At 38.0% G+C, this 27,940-nt stretch overlaps 1 protein-coding gene across 1 annotated transcript in view; it reads right to left on the bottom strand.

The window, feature by feature from the left end:
• The window catches only part of plppr1 (phospholipid phosphatase related 1), a 56,965-nt gene that overhangs the window by 8,772 nt on the left and 20,253 nt on the right, over nt 1-27,940 (bottom strand). Inside the window, exons 2-5 of the mRNA XM_037691771.1 lie at nt 26,510-26,619; nt 15,499-15,687; nt 6,675-6,807; nt 3,190-3,440 (exon numbers count right to left, since the gene is read on the bottom strand). Of these exons, the coding sequence (XP_037547699.1) occupies nt 3,190-3,440; nt 6,675-6,807; nt 15,499-15,687; nt 26,510-26,569 (633 nt within the window). The 5' untranslated portion in view covers nt 26,570-26,619. The remainder of the gene's footprint in view (nt 1-3,189; nt 3,441-6,674; nt 6,808-15,498; nt 15,688-26,509; nt 26,620-27,940) is intronic.

Genomic DNA, 27,940 nt, shown 5'->3' with positions numbered 1-27,940 from the left:
TGGTGGGAGCCAATATACGTCTGTGGAAACGCATTGGAAAATATTGCAAGGTGAAACAGGAAAATCCGCAGAAACTTGGTCAGGATGGGATCAGTCAGGGGCATGAGATAACCGTTGGACATTTATTTGCAGAAGGCTTTCAATAATCTGGCGCCAGTTAGAGAACAGGGGAGCACTTAAATGTTACAGCCACACGGTGAGAAGAATTATGCTGATTACAGTGGAGCAGGTGGGCGTGGTGAACAGACAGGCAGGAAACATGACATTCCCAATAGGCCTGTCACGATAACAAATTTTGCTGGGCGATTAATTCTCTCAGAAATTATTGCGATAAATGATAATATTGTTTGAAATTTGACAATAATTAGTCATTATTGTCAAATTTAAGAAGACATGTTTGTAATTGCATGCAATACCTCTTTTGACCACCAGTTGACAGTATAAGACTGTTTGAACCGAAGGATGGATAGTGAGGGAGCAAGAAGTGTGTCTCTTTAAGAAAAAATGGGAGGGAGGTCCCTTGACATGACATGGGCTGTCTCTCTTCGGTTCTCAAAATGGCGGACGCTCTGTGTGAATTGAGCTCTTTAGCACAGCATTTTTCACACAAAGCTTTCAATATAAAATCAGTAAACAAGTTCTCAGTTTCTTTTTGCAGAGTAAAACAACTTTTTACATGAAGGCACAGGTTTCAACTGTGAATTTTGTGGCTTCAGCAAGATTAAGGTTTTTTTCCCCCGAGGTCAGCCTGTTAGCTTAGCTTATAGCTTAGCTTCTCAGCTTAGCTGTTTTTAACGATGCAAAAATGCAATTTTGGACAGTTAAAATGGATTTTAAAGAGAAAATAGAAAGGGGGGGGGGGGGGGGGGTCAGTGAAGAGCACCAGAGTTGAGCTTTTTATCATCTGGTGTCTTCAGTAGAAAGAGAGAGACACGAAGAAACGATAAAAGCCTATAAATGAAAATGAGGTTGATAATTTTAATTTATCATGCGATTAATTGATTTATTGTTTATTGCAACAGGCCTAATTCCCACTCTCATAAACACTTCATATGCTCTTAAACAATTTTACAATAAAGATGATGATAATGATGAGACAAATGCACAGTACTGCACAGCATGTATGGTACACACCAATATATATATTTATTTATTTATTTATTTATTTATTTGTAAAGGGTTTAAAACATACACGATGCAGTGAAGCCGCAAGAAGCGAGCCACAATATACCAAAAGACGATTGTAATTCTGTTTTAGATATTTTTCACTCTAAAATGTCAATTTTAGAACTCCTAAAATGGTGTTTTCATATGGATACAAAGCAAAAACACTAATATTAATTTGGGGATGGTCCCTAAAAATTTAAAACATATAGCCTGTAGTAGCAAAGTCTTCTGCAGCGACACGAAAATGGTTCATGCAGGTAAGAGTCAAACTTATTATTTCAACATAATACAAATAAACAACTTTGTGGAAAAAAAAAAGTTAAATTTTGCACACAAAAAAAACAGTTTCTTGAGACTAAACTATAACTAGATGAATCTAATAGGACCCACACACTGTCTTCTTGAAATAAAGTCCAACCTCGTGACCTCATAAGCATTGACACGAGAGCTGAGGAGTCAAATATGTCAAAAAAGCTTTTTAATTGTTCAAGCTGATAAAATCTGCACTTGTGCTTCCTCACATTTTCATTAGTTTCACATAGCTGCTTCTCAGAAAGTCCTTCAAAATATCCCCTTTCATTTATCCACCCAGTAAATTAAAAATGCCTTAATTCATCTTAGGCTAATGCAAACTGTTCTTGGAGACAGTGTCATCAAATCTCAGGTCCCTCCACATTTATCTTGTTGGTAATTTATTACCTTTTACTTTATATTATGGTTTAGCTAGTGAATTTTTGTAAACTGATGCTGCCATTTTTTTTATTCCAAAAACAACTGTGATGCTTAGTGAGAGTTTGTCAGGTTTGGTGGTTGTTTATCTGCAATTTTCATGGGCCATCAAGTAAAATGCCAAACCGCAATTTTGCAAAGTAAAAAAAAAAATATATACCATATTTTCCGGACTACAAGTCGCTCTTTTTTTCATAGCTTGGCCAGTCCTGCTACGTATAGTTCGAAGCAACTTACCATACATACATTTTTTTCCCTATTCGTGACACAATTTTTGACTGACATGTTAAATGTTCATTCATACTGATATGAACCAAAGAGTAACATTACCATTTGCAGCCACGAGAGGGCCCTCTAGGCTTTTGACAACTATATGTTGTTCTTCTACCACTAAACACCAACCCCCCCCACAAACATTCACTTAGAGACAACTGAGAAAAACTTAACACAAGTAAAATGCCACCAAAAAGAAAATCCTATTCTGCAGATTACAAACTGCAGGTAATAAAATATGCAAATGAGTTGGGTCCACGCAGTCTGCCCAGGGGATTCAACCCGGCGGAAGGGACGGCCGCTCGGTGGTGGATGATTCCCCTTCATGGGGGACCTTACCCCCGTGTCTGGCTGGCTCCCACCAGGCAAATTTTCTCATTGGCGGTGCATCCTAACCGTGTCTGGGTCGGCCTGGAAGGGTCCAGGGATGAAGGTGGCTCCCGGATCCGGCCACAAGCTCTAGAACATCCCCACCTTCACCTCGCCGCTTCCCGTGGTCATGGACCATGTGCCTCGCTGTGTCTTTTCTCCTGGCTTCGGCGGCGGAGTGACGAGGCCATATCGCCGCCGGCATGGCTGACGACCGGGACAGATTGTTCTCAGTGGCCCATGTTTCTCAGGCGCAAGAGGACAGCGGCGACGCATAATAAATGCGACTTATACTCTGAAGTGGCTTATATATGTTTTTTTCCTCTTCATGAGACATTTTTTGACTGATGCGACCTATACTCGGGAGTTACGTATAGTCCGGAAAATACGATAGTTTTCCAAACCAAGTAGAAACTGTTAAAAAAAAAGGTACTGAATGCAAATTGTTTGTAAGTAAATTTAAATGGTCAAAGCAATATACACAAGCAGAAAAAAAGTAATTTAAAGCTGAAGTGAAATCTCATTTAATTTTATTAAATACAGACTGGCTTGGTTTCTATTTAACAATTTTTATTGAAACAAAATTGGTTAAATCAATTAAAAAAAAAAAAAACAACATATTTGCCATTTAATTGAGCACATTTTGCTTACCGTCAGATAGACCGCAGAGTAAACACTCAGCGAAGCGTCCTTGGACGGAAACGATCGGCGTGCGTTCTCCACAACAAAGGGGTTCCCGGTGCAAATGTTGCCGTTGACTATGAACTGGTGATTGAAGCGGCATTCGGTGCCTGTGTAGTTGGGCTTGCAGACTGACAGAAAGTAAGGTGAGAGGCCTCCAGTCACCACCTGGCCCGCGTTAACGAAGATGTCTGTGGCAAACAGACCAAATGCAAACACACCTGGGGCACGGAGAGAGAAATGAGAGCATGAAAAGCCCACAGCAATGAAACAATACCACAACAACAACAACATGCTTCATATGTGTTTCAATTGATTATGCCCTGTGTGAAATTAGACTGGGACCGTCTGGATCCCTGAGCCACCAGATGAGCCTAAAACAACCATTAGGCTGGGCTCAACATGCAATATATGGTAATTTAGCATTTATTCTCAGAAAGTATATACATATTTGTTTGTAACATACATCTTCAGACAGTGTGCTCTTTAGCTCCTGTAAGTTTGACGCTGCAGAATGCAAAGGAATTAGCACAACTAAGAATGGATACTGACTTGATTACATATCACCTTAGAGTTTATTAAATGATAATTTGGGTTTTGGAGGTAACCGCTCCACTGAAAACACTGCAAATGTTTCTCAAATTAACAAACTTGTTCCTTGAATGCAAATTGTGCTCATTCTGCTTTTCAGGTAGTACCAGTGCCAAGAAGGGCAAATTAAAGTGCAATCATGCAGCAGCTAACTTGAGTTTGTTTTTTATCTTCCTTGCAGCATGCATGACTATGTTAATTACAGAAAAGAGGAGAAGAGAAATGTTAATTTTTAAGAGCAGTGAAGTAAAGTGACGATGCGGAAGAGAAAAGTAGCATTAATATGAATGATTACACTGATACTTTCAGCGCACCATGCCTGACCGATGTCTGTGCCAGCATTCCTTTTGCTGTGAAATATGGCTGCTGATTATCTAGCCTGCTTAGCCATGAAATTACTGTCCTTTCTATTGTCATCCAGGCTTGGGGTGCGGGGTCTGTGAGTGTTTGTGTGCAAAGGGGTGTCTGGGTGGGGATACGGGGATTGCATGAAGGGCATTGAGGGAAATGGAGAAGGAGGATTAGCGCAAGGAGAGAGCAGAGTGCAATAGGAAGGGAAAAGCCTTGATGATCCTTCAAAGCGGAGGAATTGCTCAATTGCTCAAAAACATACGGAAATAAAATTTAGGTGAAATGCCTCCTGAGTATTTGGAAGGTGGTTGACTAATTGGCAGGGTTTTATTTAAAACTGGTCAAATACAGTTTGGATAAAGCCTGAAAAACCCTGTAGACCTTTTCTACAGGAAGGAGAGCCTGCGAGTCCGGCCATTTTTCCCCTAAATATGCTGCGTCAAGTCATGATTAAAACTAAAAAAGTAAAGAAGGGCTACTTTTAGTTTAAGAATCAGTCTTCCTTGTTTCCCCAACTCATTCCTTCCTTCCTTCCTCCCCAGCTTCTTTTCATTCTTGTATCATCCTTCCTTCTTTGTATCATCTTTCCTTCCTTTCTTTCTCGTAACCCCATTTTTCCAGTCCTTGTACCATCTCACCTTACTTTCCTTGTTGTATTCTCCCTCAGTCATTTCTACTTTAAGCCTCTCTTCATTCCTTCCTTCCTTCCATTTTTCTTTGGTTCCTCCTTTGCTCTAACTTCCTTCCTCGTGTAGTTTTCTCCTTTCTTTCTTTCATTTGTTTCTTGTTTCTATCCTTGCATTTCATCCATTTAATTTCATTATTGTCTTCATTCCTCAATTTTCCCTCTTCTACTCATTTTCTTCTGTTCATTTGTTTCTTTTATCTTTTCTTCTTGAATTAGCTTTGAATAGAAAGTTGGAATATCTTTTAACTTTATTGTTTGACATTCTTTAAGTGGGGATATTTGTATATTCAACATTTTAGGTGCCACTATCCACCTTATTTCTGGGGGGTCTACTCTATAAATTATTATGGGTACAACTTCCAGTCAGACACCGGAAGTAGCGGTAAGCATTGGATAACTATGGTAGTGGATAATTAGAATGTAACTTGCATTCAGTTTAGCAGATAAAATGCTGTTTTTGTTTTGTTCAGCTGTATTTAGCAACCGTAAAATTTACTAAAATAGCCTTGCCCATTCCAGGTAACGTGTTGTTCACGGTTGCACGAACAACCAGACCAAACTAAATCAATGGCTACAACAGTGTTTTGAACATGGACCCAAAACAAAAAAAAAACTGTTCCTGCGAAAAGCAGTTTAGTTTCTATCACCTACCTAAATGGTAAATGGTAAATGAACTGCACTAACAGTATATAGCACTTTTCTATCTTATCAGGATACTCAAAGTGCTTTACAACACAATCTGTGCCCTTATTTATCCATTCATACAGCACTCTACTACAGCTATACAAAGACTAATCAGTACTTTAGATCACATTTATACACTGATGGGACACACATTGGAGGCAATGAGTGGTTCAGTGTCTTGCCCAAGGACACTTCAGCATGTGACTGTGGTGGAATAGAACCCTCAGCTCTTGCAATGGAGGACGACTGCTCTAACCACTCAGTCACAGCCGCCCTACCAACTACAGATGAGTAAGTAAGAAGAATGTGGCTGAAAAATGTGAACTTGAGGCGACCACCCAAAACGCTGTATGTGTGCTCATTTCATTTTGTTCACAAATGGCCGACGGAGGAAAACCTGCATCCTACTTTTTGTCTGGAATACAAAAAACCACCGAAGAAGAGATGCCGGATCCATGGATTGAAAACAGTGTGATGAGAATATCAGGTATGATTTCAAGAGTATGGAGTGCACAGCATTATAGTATTCCTTTGTCTTTGGTATTACAGTTTTCTCTATAACTAACACAAGCGCGGTGATGAAGGATTTTAAGGCTTTGGCTGGGCTCTGTGTTTGCTTTAAGGTAAATAAGGTTGTGCCCCACCTCTTTTAACAAAACGCGACCAAGCTTATTACTGTGTAGATACTAATATGCCTCAGAGCTCTTCAAGTTGTTCATCGCTTCACTTTCGGAAGCAACTGAGTCCATGAAGTAGCTAAATATGCTAGTACCTATATGTAATCTGCAGCCACTTTTTAGGAGACTAAAGGTATGATTATATTGTTCTGTTTGAGCTCTGACAGGTGGTGTTCCTACATGTTTAAATTAAATCCACAAGGCTCAAAGTAACTACATTAGCTTGTACTGTTCGCACATAAACGCCGGTTCCGGTCCGCGCAGGAAGTCACGCCCATAATTCACGCAAGGCACCATGGAGCCTAGGAATAATGTGGATAGCTTTAGAAAAATGTTTGAAGTTTACATCTTATTTCCAATGTTTTCAATTTGACCTAAAAAACTAAATATTGAACATGTACACGTAAAGTTAGTTCACAGAACTACTGGCATGAGTGTGTGACATGACATTACAATGTTCTTACCTATGAAGCGTATGACGCGACGGATAAGGGGGTTGAGGTAACAACAGTCTCCTGTCACGATTGTTTTCTCCTGGGCCAGAAGAGCTTCCCGTGTTGACTTCATCACATACATGGAAACTTCTCCAATGAAGATCTACAAGTGTGGTGATCAATGACGCACACAGGTGGGAAAAGAAAAAAAGGTGAGAGGGTAAACGTATTACAAAAATCATTCAAAAAATTTGTTTCAGAGAAGAAAAAAAAAGATTTTGAAATAAGGGATCCAAATACTAACAGAGTAAACTAAGGGAGAAAAAAAAAACACAAGGAAGAAAATAGAAATACTTGTCATTCTGTAAAAACAGGAACAATTTGCCCCAGTGTGGCCTGTGTACATAAAACACCGTGTCTTAATGCAGCCTTTCTTTAGGTCCATTACGGAATGGACATTACATCTGGTCTAATGGAAAAGCTGCTGCTGGACACAGAAAATGAAACTCACTGCCATCTGCCTTGGGTGATACACACAGTTATAAAATACATTTTTAAATGACACGGTGTGCATGCAGTTTGTGTATATTTGCACCATTGTGGTCTTGGTATTTAATGTGAGTGTGTGTGCTCACAACAGTTTGGTTAGAGCCCCAGGACAGGTGTGTTTTTCCTCTATTCCTTGTGGACACCGTTTTTCATCTGCATGGTTATAACTGTATCTCTAATCATTTTTTTCTTCCTTTTTTATTGTAGTAAATGCAATGTATGTAGCAATGTGGGTAAAATGAAAGAGCTGGTCAAAAGTAAGTCCTGAACAAAATACAATTAAATTCTGAATATTATTTTGACCAGAAGAAAGAATGGTGATTCACAAAAAGCACTACAAGATGTCAATGACACTAATATGAAACAGATGATGAGAATAGGTCTTTAACGTTCTTTGAATGAATGCTAATTGCTTTCTATCTTTCATGTCAAAAATTCAAAATAATACCATGTTGTACTGAAACCACGACTAACTAAAAGTAATTTAGGTTAAACATTGACAAAAAAACAATGTTATGTGCCATATTGCTCAGTTTCTCCCAGAGCATGTGTTAGGAACGACTGTCACATACCAACATCAAATTTTAGTTCAATATCTATGAAACTGACTGAGTTGTAGCAAATGTTGTGTTTACCGAGGTCCAATAGCTGTGTTGGCCATCTTGAATTGGACTGATGCCAAATTGCAATTTGTTGCTGAAAGACAACCAAGGATTACTTTCTGAAAGTTTCTTATAAAATAAGCTTATGAGTTCACATGATACAGTATTCCCATGTTTATTGCAGGGGTTTCTGTTCTCAGTCCCCCCGCGATAAGTGAAAAACTACGAAGTAGGTATAGTAGTACTAGTAGTAAGTAGTAGTTATATATAGGGAAGACAAAGGTGCTTTAAACACTTCCCACACTCTTGCAATATTCTAAAAAAAATGTTTCTAAACTCTAAACGCTCTAAAAGCCACAGAATGCCATGATCTTTGCCCTGCCACCTGCCAGCGCCCTTGGCCACGCCCACTTCTCCGCTGCAGAGCGGAGATCATGGCATTTTGCAGGAGGGAGCTTCTCACTGCACATGTGGGCTGCACATAGGTGGCGCAGGTGCTAAATAATTTTAAATAATCTACTTTGTATTTAAAATAAACAATCCATGCCAATCGTGTGTCTCATCCATCAATCAGCCACTTGTGTGTCGTGTCCACTCTTACTTTGAAAAACCACGAAACAGAGTCCGTGAAAGTCAAACGGAGAAGTAGCGAGGGACTACTGTATTTTGCTAACAGACAGGCTGATGACTTTAATAGGTGGTTGCAAAGTTTTGAAGAAAAATCTTGCAGAATCTGTTAGAATTTCTAGTATATGTTGGGGATGAGCCTCAGCCACTATGTCTACGCTAAATTTTAGCTCAGTATCTGTAACACTGACCAAGTTAGAGCAAATCTAGTTGTGAAATTGGAATAATTGAGGTGGCCATCTTGTCTTCAAATTATAATTAGTTAAAGACATATCATGATTACTTCCTGGAACTTTATTTAAATCCATATGATTCATGACATATTTTGCCAACATGTTCAGTTTGCATATAAAACTTGAGTACTGGTACTTATAATAGTTTCGTAATCAGTTTATTTTCTCGAAAGTCACAAAATGCCACTTGTAAAATGGGTTATTTCCTGCCAGCTGTTTATAAATGATGATGTTAACATTTTCTAACTACATCTTGCCTAAAAGTATCAGTTTCACGTCAGCATTGAAAAGGTTAGGTACTACTGCCGGACTGTTATTTCTTCTAAAGCCAACTCCACTTTCCCTAAAGAAATGTCACGAAGACTGAATGGAAACAACCATCGGCACAAATCATGTTAGATGCCAAGAACAACTTAGAGTTCAGCTGACACAATGATGTTTGAGGAGAAAATGAAAAGGTTAAAGAAAAGATAATGTTTTTTAAATCCTTAACTTTTCTCAGAGGGTTTTTTTTCCTGAGAAATTTGGAAAAAGGACAGACTTCTGGAGAACATTAGAGCTGCACACTTGATCAAACCACATTTATAGTTACACTAAGTAATTGAGATTATACTGTTTATAATCGGTTTCATATTTTGACTTGAGTTCACTGTTCTTGCATGGTATTATGTTTTTAGTTGAGCGTGTGCCAAGGCTCAACTTTAAGGACGGCGTGAGGACACACAAAAGAAGCTCAGGGTTGACATCAATGCCTTTTTATTTTATTTCATTTATTTATTTATTGCAGCATTCTTATTCTCATCTGTGTTCTTATGTAACAATGTATGAACAGCTTTATAAAACGGCCCTGATGAATATCAATTAAAATATATATACGGTGTGATAACTTTTTCTAATTACCTAATTAAATGTTGCTTTTGATGCATGGTCACACATACAGAACAGGCTGAATCAGCAACAACATTTGCTAAATTAGTTTTGTAAAAATGGCAGTTTAATTTTTCGTTACTGGAACATTTTACGCTGGGAAACTGCAGCAGGCTGTCATTGTGATTATTACTCCATACAAAATATCAACATCGCCTCTGCTGGCTCTGCATTTTGCAAGAACGCAGATGTGCTATCTATCATCCTCTTGCTGCTGAGGGTGATCAGACTGACTTTCTAAGGCTTGTTCGTGACTGAAAAAAAAAAAATCCTTAACATTAAAATGACTCCACAGAGTCCCGTTGGTCCAGCCATGTGTAACACTGCTTGAATTACTGCCTTGGCGCTAATTGGCCGACATCTCTGCCCCGTCATCATTAATTCTGATTGGCTACTTCTTAGTTTTACGAGGCATGTGGAGACTTGGAAATATATGGCGTGACAAGACATAGCCCTCAAGTTAAAAAAAAGATGGTGTAATATAAAAGGATATATACAGTATGATCCATTGAGGACGAAAGCAAAGAGACATGACAAAAATATGAAACAACAGATGACAATAGATCTGTCACGATAACGAATTTTGCTGAGCTTCTAATTGTTTCAGAAATTATTGCGACAAACGATAATATTGTTTGAAATTCAACAATAACTGTCAAATTGTAGAAGAAATGTTGGCAAAAGCTTGGTGATTTGAGCTCTTTAGCATAGCATTTCAAACAAAGCGTTTAATAAAAATCAGTAAACAAGTTCTCAGCTTCTTTCTGCATAGAAAAACACATTTTTACACAAAGGCACAGGTTTGAACCGTGAATTTTGGAGCTCGACAAGACGGAGCTTTATTCCCGAGGTAGGCCTGTTAGCTTAGCTCGTAGCTTAGCTTCTCAGCTTAGCTGCTTTTAACGATCCAAAAACGCAATTTTGTACGGTTAAAACAGATTTTAAAGAGAAAGGGAGTGGTCAGTGAAGAACACCGGTGTTGAGCCGTGTCTTCAGTAGAAAGAGAGAGACACGAAGAAACAAAGCCGATAAATGAAAAAAGAGGTCGATAATTTTCATTCATCATGCGATTAATTGGTTTATTGTTTATCGTGACAGGCCTAGATGACAACATTCTGCATGCATGGGATGGAGCTAAAGATTCATCTGCTTACAATTAAATGAGTTGTGTGTAAAACTATATGCACACGTCACATTTGCAGACAAAAAACAACTATGACGCTGATGAAAACATAAAAGTGTGTGGATCTTCATGTAAGAAAACATGGTTTCATGCCTTAATGCAACAAGGAGCTACAGAACATTTATCTGTGTGATAAAAGTGTCCGATTCAATGGTGCTTCAGTTTAGCAGACTCGTAACACTGCCAAGTGTTAAGAGCTCGAAAGTGGCAAACTAAATGTCCCAGTTATTGTAAATGTACACAATAAACACACAAACACAAAGAGACAGCAGGACACTTGTGTCTCGTTATGAGTGAACAGGTGTCCCGAGTGTCTGGAAATCAAACAGCTTTAGCAATTTTATCCATGATTAGGTGCTTATTGAAATTGGATACCTGCTGGAAAGAAGGTAAAATTTGGAATAAGACAGTGTGACTAAGAACACTGATATAAACTAACATTTCATGCCACAGTTCATAAAGTTTGACATCATGCAGTGCCTTGAAAAGCATTCACAGCCCTTGAACTTTCTTTTTTTCATGGCGTTACAACTACAAACATCGTGTTTTACTGTGATTATATGGGATAGACCAACACAAAGTTGCACATCAATTTGAAGGGAAAGTGTGTGTATTTGTATTCCGCCCTGCCAGTCAATACTTTGTAGAACTTCTTTTAGTTGCAATTACAGCTGCTTGTCTCAGAGATTTGTCTCTACCATCTTTGCTCACAAACACTCAAATTTGCTCAGTCAGATTGGGTCCTTGAACAGCAATTTTAAAAGTTTGGCCACAGCGACTCGCTTGGATTAAAGTCAGGAATTTCACCGAGTCTTTCTAACACGTGAATATGCTTTGATCTAAACCATTCTATTGTAACTCTGGCTCCATGTTTCAGGAGGTCGTTCTACTGGAAGGTGAACCTCTGCACCAATCTCAAGTTTTGCTTTTGTTTGTTTGCAGGCTCGAACCATTTTCTTCTTGTATTTAGCTCCAACGACTCTGAACAGCTTCCATGAAACGCTGACGAAAAGAATCCTGACGGCATGATTCTGACACCACCATGTTGCACTGTGGGGATGGTGTATTTGATGTGCAAGGCTAGTTCTCCACCAAGCAAAGCATTTTGCATTTAGGCCCAAAAGTTCTACTTTGGTCTTATCTAAGCAAAGTACCTTCTCCCACAAGTTGCTATGTCCACTTCATGGCTTAGAGCAAATTGAAAACAGGACTTATTATGGATTTCTTTCAACGCCTTTTTTTTTTCTATAAAAGCCAGATATGTGGAGTGCACGACTTATAGTTGTGCTGTGGACAGATTGTCCCACTTGAGCTCCTCCACAGTTACCAAAGGGCTTCTTGGCTGCTTCTAATAATACTGCTCTTCTTACCTGCCCTGTCAGTTTAGGTGGACCACTGTGTCACCATACTTGTCCTGTTACTGAAATTTGAAATTTGTTACAAAAGGTATTCTAACATGCTGTAACAAAAGTTTGATATAGTCGAAAAAAAAAAAGGAACTAAATCCATCCATCCATCCATCCATTTTCTTTACCCGCTTATTCCATTTTGGGTCACGGGGGTCGCTGGTGCCCATGTCCAGCAATCACTGTGCGAGGGGCGGGGTACACCCTGGACGGGTCGCAAGTCCATCACAGGGCCACACAGAGACAAACGAGACAAACAACCATTCACTCTCTCACTCACACCTAGGGACAATTTAGAGTTACCAATCAGCCTAACATGCATGTTTTTGGACTGTGGGAGGAAACCGGAGTACCCGGAGAAAACCCACGCATGCACGGAGAGAACATGCAAACTCCACCCAGAAAGGCCCCTGGACCGGGGTTTGAACCAGGGACCTGCTCGCTGAGAGGCAGCAGCTCTACCAGTTGTGCCACCGTGCTGCCCAGGAACTAAATCGTATTACTAAATAAAATTGAGTGTAAACGTTCTAATGTGATTCAATTCTGTGACTTAAACGAGCTCCATTCATTCAATCACAGAGTAAAGTGTGAAATTATCCGTATTCAGCTATTTCAGATGCTAAATTATTAGACTATTTTTAAAGTTTTAACAGACCAAAGAGGTAAGTCATTCCTCATTATCATAGCCAAACATTTTTTGAGAGGTCCAGGGAAAAATGGTATCATGAAAAGTTTTAATTTTTAGGAACAATGATTATTATAATCATTACAGTCCAAGTGCATCAAAATATCTACATTTCTGCAAGTGTATGTATAACATGCATCTTTTAAAAGTCACTCGAGTCTTTTTACTGTGGGGTTATTGTTGTTGTATCAAAGTTGGCTACCTAATATCTGGAAAAAATAAAATTAAAATTACACTGTAAAACTAAATAAAAAGAAAATGTATTCCTGGTTTGTCTGTAGTGAAGTAAATTAACAAACATGGAGCTAAACTGACATCTGGTGGTTAACTTCTGCAACTCCCATAAAGACAGTCAAATCAAAAGTTCATTTAGATCCATCACAGTTACTGAGCCTCACAACATTAAATGATTTATTTATATATTTGTATTTATTGATTTTCTGATCACTTCTAATATGTTTAAATGATGCAGGAATTAACACAGGAGCAATTAGTTACATTATTGATTTAACACTGTTATTGCCCTATAACCCTCTGCATAATGACTCGCTGCCATGGTTCATCACAGTTAGTAATTACTTGTTCGGTACGTCAATAGTGAAAGGAGAACTAGTGGACCATTCTGTTACATAAAGTGCCATCTCATCTTGAATAAAGGAATAAGCCAAACACTTTCCCAGGAGCAGAAGTGAAGCAGAACGCAAGACGCCTGAACGTTAGAGAATACATGGAGCAGGAAGTAAAGCAATGAGATGGTTTCCAAGAAACAAGTGAATTGTTTGCAGCCATCTGTTGAGGCAGAAGCATCAAAGCCAGCCACAAAGAAACTGAGCAAATTGATAAAGATGGTCTTTCAGAGCCCCTAGTTGATCATCGAAAGAAAACTATATCTGCTCAACTCAACAGACAGAATCACTACAGATGAGCTGACTTCAGTTAGACACTTGTTTTTTTTAGGTTGGCAGAAAGAAATAAAAGATATTATATCTTAAAGACATAACCTCTTAAAATGACGTTCTGCACCTGATTATTTTGTTCCCCTTGTCTTGCATTTTTCAGTGAGTATTTATTTGTTAACAAACTTTGTGTTTTCTTTTAATTCAGATTTATTTAATGACTTCACAACTCAATTAGCAAATAGTGTGAAGTTCTAAATACAAACTGAGGCCAAACCATTCAGCTGAGCCAAAGATGGACATTTTCTACAGTCAAAAAAATGTGTCTAAAGATTGTCTTCTCCAGATTTTAACATTATTAGACTCGTGTAGAGTTATGACTAATATCAAAATTTAGCTAATGAATTGAAAGTTAGTTATGCCTGATGAAGATATTAGAAAATTTAACATACATTGTGGATTTTAATGGGCAGCACGGTGGCGCAACTGGTAGAGCTGCTGCCTCTCAGTGAGCAGGTCCCTGGTTCAAATCCCGGTCCGGGGGCCTTTCTGGGATAAGTTTGCATGTTCTCTCTGTGCATGCATGGGTTTTCTCTGGGTACTCCGGTTTCCTCCCACAGACCAAAAACATGCATGTTAGATTGATTGGCAACTCTAAATTGTCTCTAGGTGTGAGTGAGAGAATTAATGATTTTGTCTCGTTTGTCTCTATGTGGCCCTGTGATGGACTTGCGACCCATCCAGGGTGTACCCCGCCCCTCCCACAGTGATTGCTGGACATGGGCACCAGCGACCCCCGTGACCCAAAATGGAAGAAGCGGGTAAAAGATAATGGATGGATGGATGTGGATTTTAACATTAAATATGGGCTGATAACTAATACAGTAGTCCCTTGTTTATCACAATGGATCCGTACCCTGACAACCCATGATAAGTGAAAAAACAAGCAATAGTAATATTAGTAATATATATCAAGGTTGCAATATTTTAAACAATGTTACTAAACTCTAAACGCTTTAAAAGATCACAGAATGTCATGATTTCCCTCTCCCTGCCTCCGCTGCTCTCAGCCACCTGCAAGCGCTCTTGGCCACACCCACTTCTCAGCTCTGCAGCTTAGCTGCTATTAGCGATCCAAAAACATTGTTTTGGACGGTTAAAATGGATTTCAAAGAGAAAAGAGAAAAGAAGGAGTTAGTGGAGAGCACTGGAGTTGAGCCTTTTGTCAACCAGTGTCTTCAGTCGAAAGAGACACGAAGAAACGATAAAGCCGATGAAAATGAGGTTGATAATTTTCCTTTATCATGCAATTAATTGATTTATTGTTTATTGCAACAGGCCTAATAGATATTAATAAATACTAAAACAGTGAACTCAAAAAGTAACAAACTAAAACTAAAATGCTAATAACATGACACTACCCCCCCTTCTAAGGGCAGATCTAAACAGACAAAAAAGTCTGCCGTTCATCAAAAAGCAAAGTGTGCAGTAATTTAAATAATGAGCAAAATGTTGACACAGTTGTAAATAGCTGCAAATTTAGAGTTGACGTTTTCTTAAAATTACATTCAAATTCAAGAAGAAATCAAAAGATTAACAATAACCCTAAAAATAAATACAGCGGAGATTCATGGATGAGAGAAGCCATGCAAGCAAAGCATGTTGCACCTGATGAGCCCTCTTAAAATACAACAAAAACAATAAATTTTAAACAAACTTAGGACACAAAAAGGTATTTTTACTCACTACAACGGTGGGAGCAGCTGCCACCACGCAGTAAAGGACGAGGGGAGGGACGAAGCTGGACTCCTCCGTGCCGGGATACGGCTTCATCAGCTCAGCGTCGTTACAGAAGAAGCCTTGCACGTGCACGCCGAACAGGTCCGTGCACTCCATATAGTAGGCCAACAGGGCCGTGCAAGACATGATGACGAGCTGGAAGAAACACATGCCGAGGTCAGACGGAAGAAAAAAAGTTAAGGGTAAAACTAGTTCTTAGCTTTACATCCACCCAACGAAAGGCTTATTGGAATAAAAAGGTTCTGTAGCTCATTCCTTCTCCTCTCTTATTGGTAATGAGTCAGATTTTCACACAAAAAGCATAAATCTTCTAAAATCACGGCTTTTTCCGCGTCACTCTCTCTCCTTTTCTTCTTCTCATGCTATTTCTGGTCATGAACGTACACCCCCTCACTACCACCACTGGCAGCATCATCACTTACTCTTCCTCCCTCACCCCCTCATCCCTTTCTCCCAAAAAAACGTCATCTTTTGTTTCTGGCCTCCTTTTGCTGGTTCTTGACTCAGCTGCAGGCATTTCCCATTGAAATAAAGATATATTGTTTATATATAGCGACTTCAGTCGTTGATAATAAAACAACAGTGGGAAAAAAAAAAAGATGCACCACAAGGCAAGCCTCTTTTAAAATCAGCTTTATTTGTGTCATTCATTTATCCCCGCATGTTAGCAATGCCACCAATCGAGAGCGCCTGCTGGGTTTACGTCAAACAGAAGAGATGGGGAAATTTAATGCATTTAAGGAAAATCCCAATTTAAAAATGAAACCATCAAAGACACACAGTGTCTTACATAAAAACAAACAAATAAATTTGAATTAATTAAAAAATAATAATTAAATTGGGACTAATTCACTTTATCTTTTTTCTCAGTTATTGGGAAATAAATAAAAAAAAGTAAAAAATGTCCAGATGACCTGACTGAAAATTGTTGGATTTTATACATGGATTGTTGAGCATGGACTTTGGGGTTTTGAACCAGTTTGACATGATTGTCGACGAGGGAGAGGGCAGGCACCGGAGGAGAGGGTGTGCCCCAGAGACCATCTTAGCACCAACATAACTTTTTTTCTTTTTTTTTTTTTGTTCCTCACTTTGGAGAAAGCTGTTGGGGGAGAAGCAGTTTTGTTTGGTGTCTCCTCAGACTGATGAAGCCTTGGATGGAAGGCGAAACATCTTAAACACAAAAAAAAAAAAACATCCAGATGACCTGACTGAAAATTGTTGGATTTTATACTTGGATTATTGAGCATGGACTTTTGGTCTTACATTAACGTACTTCATGTTGGTAAAAACGATATTTGTAGTATGGCAGTGCGATTTCTGCATTGCAAATAATACAACAATCCGACTATTGCACACACAGCACAAAATACTGTATGTTTTTTTAATGTTTATAAAAAAAACAAGACTTTTTATGCTTGTGTAATTATAAACACAATCTTTTTTCTTTTTTTTTTTGTATCTATGTGATTCAATATATGGTCCAGCAAGCAGTTTGTAGCACTTGTGCTCAACACCAGGTGTCACTATATTACTGCAGAGGAATAACAGCATTAAGCTCTACTGCAGCCAATCCTTCAAGATGTAAGGGTGTACCTAATTATTGAGACGAAAGTAAGAAAAATAAAAGTAATTTTGTGGAAATAGTGGCATTATGTTTCATTAAGGCAAGGAATTTTATCAAAAAAAAATAATAATCAATGGTATCTCAGTGGTATAAATGTTAAGGCACATTCATTCAACGTTTATGTAGACATGTTAATCCCACTGAGCCTCGAGGACTCATTTACAAGAGAGACCTGATTACTTAACGAGTGATACAGCAATGGATAACAACAGACGGTCATAAAGTAGGCATACACATTTAAGTTTCTCTTTTTTTTTTTTTTACAAATCGAAACAAAATAGCAACCAAAATGACAATCAAGAGGAATAGTAGCAAAAAAACCAGCTACATCACAAGGCAATTTAGAAAACTAAAAACAAGAACATGCCTGCATTGGCTTTTGCCAGGTACTTAACAGGGTTTTAAAGTCACTTAGAGAGGTCAAAGTCGAGAGTTTCAGATCTTTTTTTGCAAGGTGTTCCAAAAAAATCATGACATGAAGATGTAGTGAACTTGTGACATGATGCATTCAGCAGCATAATTGCCCTTTTGGAAAATTGTAGGCAACAGCAAACCTTTATTCAGCTTTCAAACAGTTCAATTTGTCTATGGTCTACAAATACTACTGTGTATATCTGTAAAAGCAAATCTAACATTTAAAGACGTGCTAGGGCATATTTATGGATATGCTTATAAATTCATGCTTTTTGGATAGGTGCTTTATTTGGTTCTCATTCTGACGGAGTTCGTTTTGTCTTCTATTCCCATTAGAAAACCATGCTGTATAGAACATTCTTTTTCGTGTTTTTTTTTTTTTTTAAGGGAAGTTTACCACTCTGCATGTGTCGGTACTAGCAAGCTCAATGAATGCAGATTAACCAAAGCCCAGATGTTTTTCCACCTTAAATATTTTTGACCACACATACAAACCACGTTAAAGACAGATTGATCATTTCAGGATGGGATTTGCTATGTATTGTTTTGTTCTTTTGAAAACAAAGTGCTCATCAAACATGTTATTCATAGGTTACCTTTTTTACATGCAGTATGTATGATAGCTTTCAGAAATGCTATGTAATACCAAAAATAGTGTGGAGATATGCAATTGAACGCATGTGATGAACAATGGGTTCACTCATGGTGACGTGTTAAGATAACCCCCGTCTCTTTCACAACAACCTAACTTAAAAACAGCCCAAATTTTGAGAAAATCGAAAGGACCAAGGCACAGTTGGAAAAACTCAAGCAGTTCTGTCAAAATCATTACAACGCCTCCTCCTGTTCTTCATAAACCTCAATACTGCACACTTTATTCAGGACAATCCCCCTTTTTTTCCATCTCTCTACACTATGAATCCCACAAAGCCATGAGAAACCAGTTAGCCATTTGACATAAGTGTCATCCAGCTGTTTCACAGTTCCACAATGGGACATGAGAAAATCAGTGCTCATTCAGCTTGATCGGACTCTCTGGTCTCTTGTCGCTGGCAGAAGTTGTTTGGTCATGAGTCAGACCTATAATTAACTTTTGATAAGGATATTGAAATGTGCCAACTTGATTAAGAATAAATTAGTTGTACAGACTAATCCCTGGAGAATGCTCTGCCTTGTCTGTATCTCTTTTCAATGGGTTTTTCAGCCACGGTTCCACACCTGGACAAATGTCCTTTTCTCAGCTTAAAGTATGACTTGTAGTTCTAATAAATTCACTCCTCAGCTCCCGTCATGCTGCATTAGCTGTGTGAAGGGCAGAGCGACAAGACTGGCTGTCAGAAATTGGTTATACAGAGTTACTGCAGCGTGCCATTATTACTCTGCCTCGTAGAATACAAGTCTTCTCTTCTGCAAGAAACTCTGGCTGGGTTTTACTGGCTAAGTCACACACAGACTGGTGACAAATGTTAAATGTAAGGTGAAACCAGCATGAAAGGTCTCCAGAATTATTTTAACAAGCCTCGCTAATGCTTTGCTTTCTGAGTCTGCTGGAGAATGAAACGTCATTCTTTCACAAGATGTCCGTTTGTTTGGTGTATTGGAATTAGAAGGTAAAAAATATAAAACAGATGGTTCAACTTTGTTGAGATCAGATGATTGACTCAAGAAAAATTTCACAACTTGATTATCAGTTCGAAAGGAAATCACGGCCTTTTTTTTTTTTTTTTCTATTTTGTCTTCAGAATTTGGATTTTATTTTTTTTTCCCCTTTGGTCAGAATTTTGACTTTTATCTCAGAACTCAGACCTTTTTTTTTTCTTTTTTTTTTTTCCTTATAAATATGAAATTAAAGCCAAGATTCCAAATTGAGAGGAAAAAAGTATGAATTTTGAAAAAAATAAAAATAAATAAATCCACCTTAGACCTACTCATTTTCTGTAAACCAGGGACTTCTGAAATGTCACAGTTTAAACTTAATCAGTGGCATTTAAACTGTTACCCATATTTATTTATTTATTTAAAAAAAAATCTGCCTTCAATGAGCCTTATTGCAGTGCCTTTTTATCAAGGTTAGTTTGGGGGTATGTGATCATTGTCATCTTGCTCTTTTGTTTGTCAAAAAAAAATTACATAAAACTTTAGAGCCAAATTTAATCTGTTGGAGGATAAAAATAAATAAAACAAACTCACTGCAATTAAAGTATCATTAAGAATGTAATTGACCTTTGTGGTTAAAATACTGTTTGGGTGCTTTTTAATCCAGATGCGTCTCATAATATTCAGGAATGTCAGATGCTTGGTTTATTGGCTGTGTACATGGAAATACCTTCTTGCTATGCGTTTTTACGACTTATTTTTATTTGGTATGCCACCTGCCTGAACTTTACAGGATTTTATCATAACATTTCTTTTTATATATATATTTAAATTAAGTTTCTTCCGAGACATGAAAGCCAACACAAATTGCATTAAGAAAAGGTTTATTTTAGCACATCTAAGGTCACTGTGTTTGTTTTACAGACCCACAAATTCACTGCTATGGCTCAATAAAGATTTTGTAGTTAGATTATACACTGTCAGTTTCAGCTTATACATAATTATCATGAAAACAACCCAAAAGACTTGAAATAAAATCCAAAACAAGGTCTTGGATTTTAAGTTAATTGTCAAGTTAGGTTATCCGACTCTTGGGCAGCATGGATGCCAGGCAGAACTCCTCCCCGAGCGATGGCCAATTCTCCCAGCAGCCTGCCAAGCCCCTCGTCGCCATGGCTGCAGGTGCCGGGGATGATCTCGGTGCTCCGGCTGTCACAAGCTGTGCTTCCCGCTACCACCAAGATCTCGGCAGTCAGGAACTCAAGCACTGCCTGCAGGTGGACTGTAATGCATCCACGGCACCTCCTTTTTAACTCTTTCGGAATTTGGGGTTGTAGTTGAGGTATTATTTGAGCTTTTTAGATGTAAATCAGCAGCTCCCAGTTGTAGAAAACCACCTTGTTGTAATGGTTACACAGCAAAACAAATGTCCAAAAGTATAAAAAAAAAAAGTTTCAGTAAAAATCCTTCCAGCTGCACAACAACCGATACCAGAGGAAGTAATCATCCGAAAAAAGCAATTTAAAGCCAAAAAAAAAAAAGAGTAATTAAAGTTTTCAAAAGCTAAATCTCAGAATGAATGCAAGAGAGCTACTCCAACATGTGACCACCTTGAGCAATGCAATTCTGGAATTTGCTCATGTTCACGTTTTGCATTTTCATTTTAGATACAATTATTTTATTTGTAAAACAAATAAATAAAAATATCTGTATTTTAAAAACAAAGTATGCTTGTGATGTAATTGTAGAGGCAATATAGTTTATACCCAAGTGTGTATGTGTGTGTCTGTCTGTAGTGTTGGGGAAAAAATGTCTTCATTGTAGGATTGACTCCATTTTACTACAACATAAAATATTTGCTGAAAATCACTGCTAAGTGCATTTGGGTTTCTTTTATAATTTACTTTAACTTCATAATTAGTGGTTTTAATTAAGGATTGTGTAATTTGAAAATCAAACCCAACACATACTCGCCTATATAAAAGCCTAAAATGTTCTTGTGAAATGTATACTGTATTAGTTTGGTTATATAACCCAAATGGATTTGTTCTTGCAAGGACTTTTGTAATTATAGTTTTAATTAGCTGTTGAAAAATGAAAACACACTGAGCAAGATCACAACATTTAGATTGCCACCACACGTTTTCAAACGGTGGATTAATTTAACTTTGTTTTTATTTTAAGCAGCCTAATAATAAAGTGATGTTTAAAGGCAGTACATGTATTGCTGTGAGGTGTTCTTTTCTCTGGCAGAGAAACCTGAAAGGTCTAGTTAGCCTTTTTTTTGTGTGTGTGTAATTAACGAGTGCCTGTAGCTCTGTGCATTACATAAGCTCATCCAGAGAATATCCGTTTTGTTAGTCTCCAAAGATCTGCATTTATTCATTCCACATAAGGGATGTTTCACTTCCTTAGCGATCATCTTGCTTTCTTCCTCCCGCATCCCATCCATGCTTCATATCCCTCGTGTGCCAGCTTCCTGTTGCATTTTCTCCGGTTTTCCCTCCTAATCTTATTTTCTTACCTTTTCTTCTCACACCACATATAACAAGTAGCAAATCAGCAGAGGATAACCTTGATGTTAAGCAACAAAAATGAAACAAAAGCAACAATATGCACATTAAAATTAAAATAAATGAATAAACATATTTTCTGTCACAGCCTCTGGCACTGAACAACATACCCAAGCTAGTCCAATCAGAATGCTTTATTCTGGTCATGTGACAGCAATGTCCTTCTGCATGGCTCTGTTTGTGACAAGCATGGTGAGTAAGGGGGTGGGGGGAAGCAACCTAAGCAATGAAACGGTGATTAAGAGAAGGGCAAAATACAAAAAAAGAGACCATTTTGAAGAAACAAGAAACTTGAAGAGCAGACTATTATGAAAAAATGGTTTAGTTGTGAAAGGAGGAGCAGGAGATGAAGCTGAGAGGATTTGATAAAGACAAAGCAAGAAAAACAGTAATGATAAGCAGGGGAGAAGGCTCAGATTATGGTTTTGAAAAAAAAAAAAAATCACGAGTAAGTGAAAGCAGTTTGGTGAAGACTGTAACTCAGGGGGCTTTTAATGACTCTCTGGGGAGCTTTATCTTTCCTATAATGAAATGTTACAAAATATAGATGGTGTGATCACCGTTTGCTTAAAAGACAAAAGGATGTCCTGTAACTTTATTAAATAAATGCCATTATTGCCAATATAAAACTGACTGTGATAAAAATAAATGCCAAATATCTGAAGGAATTTCAAGGCAGCTCTTGAGATAAAGCTAAGACTTCTGTAGTTGTTTTTACAAGATATGAGCAAGAATATTTGAATTTTTAGTTTATACAATTTCAACGCTCAACTTACAAAATGTTAAAAAAAGACACATTTTTGATTTCAGACTCTCACAGTCCCAAATCTCCCCCCAGTGAAGCCATTGTTTCAGTTTTATCACATAAAATGAGGTTTGAAGCAAACTATCAGCCTCTAATGAAAGCATGCACATCCCAATCATTAGGTTGGCAGCATTCACCACCAAAATATTTATCTAATCATTGACTATTTAACTCAGGGCATCCAGGGCATCCAACATGCACTGCCAAATCCTCTCTTCTAGATCTTATCACAAACATACCACATGAATACAGTGGATTTGATATTTTTACAAATGATCTAAGCGACCACTGTGTAGTTGCTGCCATTAGAGATACAAAACTGCCTCGTGTCAAACCTAGAACAAATCTAAAACAGAATATGAAGCATATTCGTGAACAAGCCTTTCTTTGGGATCTGTTCCACTTTGACTGGCATCGCATATCATTAATTGACTATGTGAACCTTGCTTGGAACTATTTTTATAATAGTTTTATTCATTTTTGCAAATAAACACACTCCACTTTGCCATTTCAGAATAAAAGGGCTGGGATAGCCCCTGGTTGACTTCTGAGTTAGCTGACCTCTTGGACAGGAGGGACCAGCTTTGGGCAACAGCAAGACAGTCTGTTTCAGACACCCATTGGTTGCAATTACGTCAATTACGGAATTGTTGTACAGCTTCCATTAAAGCTGCAAAACAAAATTACTATTTATTTCAAACCACCAAAAATCTAAATGATCCTAAGAGCTTCTGGAAAACTATTAAATATTTTGATGGCAACACTCACTCATCTGATCTGCTACCACAATTATTTGTTGACTCTGCTACTGTGTCAAATAAGCACGAGATGCTAAATTGTTTCCAACATTTTGTTGCCTCGAGTTCCTTGTTTGATACAGTTTCTAATGGTAAATCTCCTACTCCACCAACAAGTCAAAGGTCAGTAAACCATACATTCTCTTTTTTTACTGTTCTCTGTCAGTGAGGTTACTAAACTGTTAAAAGATCTGGATACTAGAAAATCTGCAGGCCCTGATGACATCCCTCCTTATTTTTCAAGTCTAGCTGTACAAATTATAGCAGAACCAGTGTCATACATTTTTAATCTGTGTATACAACATAATACTGTCCCAGATGCCTGGAAAACAGCTTCTGTGCTACCATTACTGAAGGGAGGAGACCCCACTATACTGAACAATTATCAACCAATTTCCAAACTCTGTATTTTAGTTAAGGTTTTAGGGGCCGAACTAGTGACCTCTGCACCACCACTCCCCCTAATAATCTCAATTTACATAGCATTATTAAAATCGGTCTGATGTATCTGATATCCAGATGTTTCTGGAATTAATTCATTTATTTTATGTGGGTCAGAAAAGGTGAGTGACAGATGCAATACTCATTGACAGTCAAGACGACAAGGGTTCATAGCAGACACAGAAAAAGAATGAGTAAAAATCTGAGATGACTGTGCAGGTTATCTCCTCACTCCTCAAGGTGCGTGTATAAGGTGGCTTGGGTGTGTGTGTGCGGTGTGTGTGTGTGTGTTTGAGAGAGAGAGACAGAGAGAGAAAGGTAAACCACTATGAGAAGGAGGATTTTTTTTTCTTCTATCCTTTATTTATCCAGGTAGTCTCATTGAGCCACTAGAACTCATTTTCAAGAGAGACCTGTTTAAGGAGCAGATGGTGGGAGTTAAGGGCCTTGCTCAGGGGCCCAGAGTGGGGCGAATGAGGGTGGAGGCAGGTGTGGGTGTTTCACCTTTTCCACCCACATTTTGATGTTGACGGTACCGGAAGTTGAACCTGCGACTTTCCAGTCACAGGCCCATCTTCTAACCTCTGCGCCACCACTCCCCCAGAATGCAGAGAATAAAGAATGCAGAGTCCTGAGACATCTCTCTGATTAAGAACTTTCAGCTGACACATTAATTAAATATGGAGAAGCTTCAGAGCTCTTACACACACGCACACACACACACACACACACACACAGCTTTCCATTCACTTCAACACATTATGCTCTGCGGTTAGCTTTGTATAATTCACCAGAAGAGGTCATTTACTGATGGTTAAATCATCACTCATACATCTGTGTTGCATTTGTATTACAGTGGGGCCCCTTCATAAATATAGTGCACCGCCAATAATTTGTTTTTCATTTATCATCATATCTGATAGTGTAGCACCAAGCTGTATCAAAAACTAAACTTTCTAAACAGTAAATCAAACTAATAGGATGTAAATTAATTTACATTGAAGACAAAAGTTTAACAAGTTTCCAATCTGGGTATGTTTATAATTAAGACGAGATCATCATATGGCAAGAGAAACTGATTAAAATTTAAAACGTGCATATTGTACTCTACTGACAATTTTTAAATAGAAACATAGGCCAGATGTATGACTTAAGCAAACAGAGTGCACCAGATACTGCAGCAAAACCACCCCATATAAAAAAAAGTTTGCTTTTTCCAGAACACATAGGAAAACTTTCAGTAAGTTTCTTCTTGATCTTTAATAATTTCATTTTAGAGACGTTTCTCTCAACAAAATCTTAATGATCAACATACTGTAACATCGTGTTAAAATGTTAAACATGTACTCGATTTTCAATGCAGCACACTGAACTTAGAAGTGTTAAAAAAAAAAAAAAGAAAGAAAAAAATTACCTGAAAGTATCGTTTTGAAAGACATCTGCTGTATTTTTATTCTAAGATGTAAATATCTGAACATATTCAAGTTCAATGTATTGGTGCACTGAATGTGTTCTGATAAACTGTATTAATTTGATAGATTTATGTTCAGGCTGCTGTTTAATACACCATATTATATTACATTATTATTGTTTAGCATTTATCTTAGATTGTTTTAATACTTTATATTTTTGCTATTTTTGGGTGTAACTGCGTATATATATATATATATATATATATATATATATATATATATATACATATACATACACACATAAACACAGCAAGGAGCAGAAATGTACTTATTCATCAATTATACTGTAACAACTGAAAATAGAAGTTCTAAAATAATCAAAAATAACTTTTAACATGTTTATATTTTGTGATTATGATAATTTTACGATGTGACATACTTTGAATTTTAAGTTGGAAGACAAAAGCTGATCGGTGCAGCTGGACAGCAAAGGGTTAACCCTTCACGAAGCTGCTTCGGCACTGAGCAGAAATGTGTGAGTGGCAGAGAGCCGCAGGTGGCAGAGAGCGGAGATCATGACAGGCTGAAGAGGGATCTTCTCCCTGAACCTGTGGGCTACACAAAGGTGCAGCAGGTGCTAAATAGTTTAAAATAATTTATTTTAAATAAACAATCCATGCCACTCATGCAGCTCATCCATCAATCAACTGATTGTGTGTCATGTCCAATCTGACTTTGAAAAACCGCAAAAGAGCAAGTCCGCGAAAGTCGAACCGCGAAGTAGTGAGGGACTACTGCATATATAAATGCTGACATTTGAAAATTATTAGTAATTATGCATGGCAACTTTTTCACAGTTTAACAAAGTAACGATCATCAGCTTTTTGTTTACGCTGAGCATCCATAAATAGCTGCATAAACCATTGGACTATTTTTTAAGCACCTAAAATTTTCAGTTCATACACATACTTTCCAGGATTGATTTTCATTTTTGAATGTTTTTATCTCTCCAAAAAGTAATATATTAACACAATCTACAGCTAGATTGTTTTGTCTCAACAAATTTGATTTTGATTAAGAAATTGCTTCAAATCAAGCATATACCTGATGTGTTTAATCCTAAAGAGTGTGGAATTATCCTAAATGTAAAACAAGTACATTAAATGGTATTTCCCAACAAACAGAACACCAGTCCAACTATTTAGAAACCCATCAGGAATCCTCCCAAAGTCAACAGATGCTCCTTCGGGTATGAACTTCACTTCTTCACACATGCACACACGGCCTCTCACCTCCACAAAGATGAAACACGGAATGATGGAGTAGCTGCGCAAGGTGTTGTTGGTCGCCATCTTGTCTCCTGTCGGGAGAAGTGTGCTCTCAGGATTCTCAGCAGCTCACTCTGCAATGACAAAAACATCAGCTCATTACCACAGAATAGCAGTAGCAAAAATCATTTTATATAGAGTGTATTATTTTTCAGACACCTTATAGAAGCTGGGAAATTATGAACAATCTTCATATTGACAAAGCAACTCCAACTACATTTGTTGTTATGAGCAATTATTTAATTTCAAGGGAAGGGAAGTGAGCTCTTGAAAAATAATAAAAAAATAAACATCAGTAAGAGACTGAAACGGCGTCTTCTCACTTACATGCCGCACCGTTTTAAATTTCTGGCATTCAATCAATATAATGGTTGTAGAAGTTTACCATTGGAAGGTTTCAAACATGTTTAAGAAATGCCATAAATGTCAGAATATGCTGTAGTGATTTTTGATTTATGGGTATTAATCAAAGCTGCGACCCCCTGCAGGTATTAAATCATCGTGTGTTAGGCAGTTAGAACAGCCTTTCATTCCTCATTAGGGAATAAAATTCTTATTTGAGCGTCTGTCTTCTTACTGCGCAGCCCTGAATAATGAATGCTGTAAAAAGAAGAATAAAGTGCCTCATCAACCTCATCTGAACCCTTTTTGCCACCAAATTAAAAATATATGTATATTTAAAGACATACCACAGGCAACTACAAGATCCTGACAGTGATCAACCTGTGGAGGGACCTTTATCTTTGTCCCCCTATTTTGATGCGTAAAATTTGTGTTTCACAGCAGATGTTGCTCATGTGAAATACAGGGAGGGTGTAACGGAACACGACAGGATAATTTTAATCAGAGAGCTACAAAAATTACACACAAGCAACTATAGGGTGCCTGGGGGAGCAGATGGGGGTTAAAGGCATTACGCAAGGACCTAGAGTAAGGTAAATCAGGGTGGAGGCAGATATGAGTGTGTCACCTTTCCCGCCCACATTTGATGTTGTCTGGGGATTTAAACTGGCAACCTGGCGACAGGTTTGCCTTCTCCAACCTCTGCACCACCACTCCCCTACATCTTAAAATAAAGACTTTTTTTGGGGGGGGGGGGGTGACAGAGACACAGCCATGTGCTGTTTGCACTGACAGTTTTACAGTTTTAGAGCAGGAGTAGGGGAGAGAGCTGTACCAACATTTTTTTATTTTTTTATTTTTTTTGGGGGGGGGGGAAAGACGTCTGAGACGTGCGTTGTTTGTACCGACAGTTTTCAAATCGGGGGGTTCGGTGTGAGGGTTTAGCATGAGAGAGGGAAGAGGCTGTCTTTAGCTTTTAAGCTAGTGCACCTGCATTGCCAGTCGCTAGTTTAGTGTTACGTCAGTGCCGACAGGTGTTTTTTTTTTTTTTTT

This window comes from Nematolebias whitei, chromosome 18, assembly GCF_014905685.2.
Source record: "Nematolebias whitei isolate Nwh7 chromosome 18, NemWhi1, whole genome shotgun sequence".
Classification (NCBI taxonomy): domain Eukaryota; kingdom Metazoa; phylum Chordata; class Actinopteri; order Cyprinodontiformes; family Rivulidae; genus Nematolebias; species Nematolebias whitei.
The sequence above is the reverse complement of the archived record's forward strand: the minus strand, read 5'-3'. Positions and strand labels throughout refer to the sequence as shown.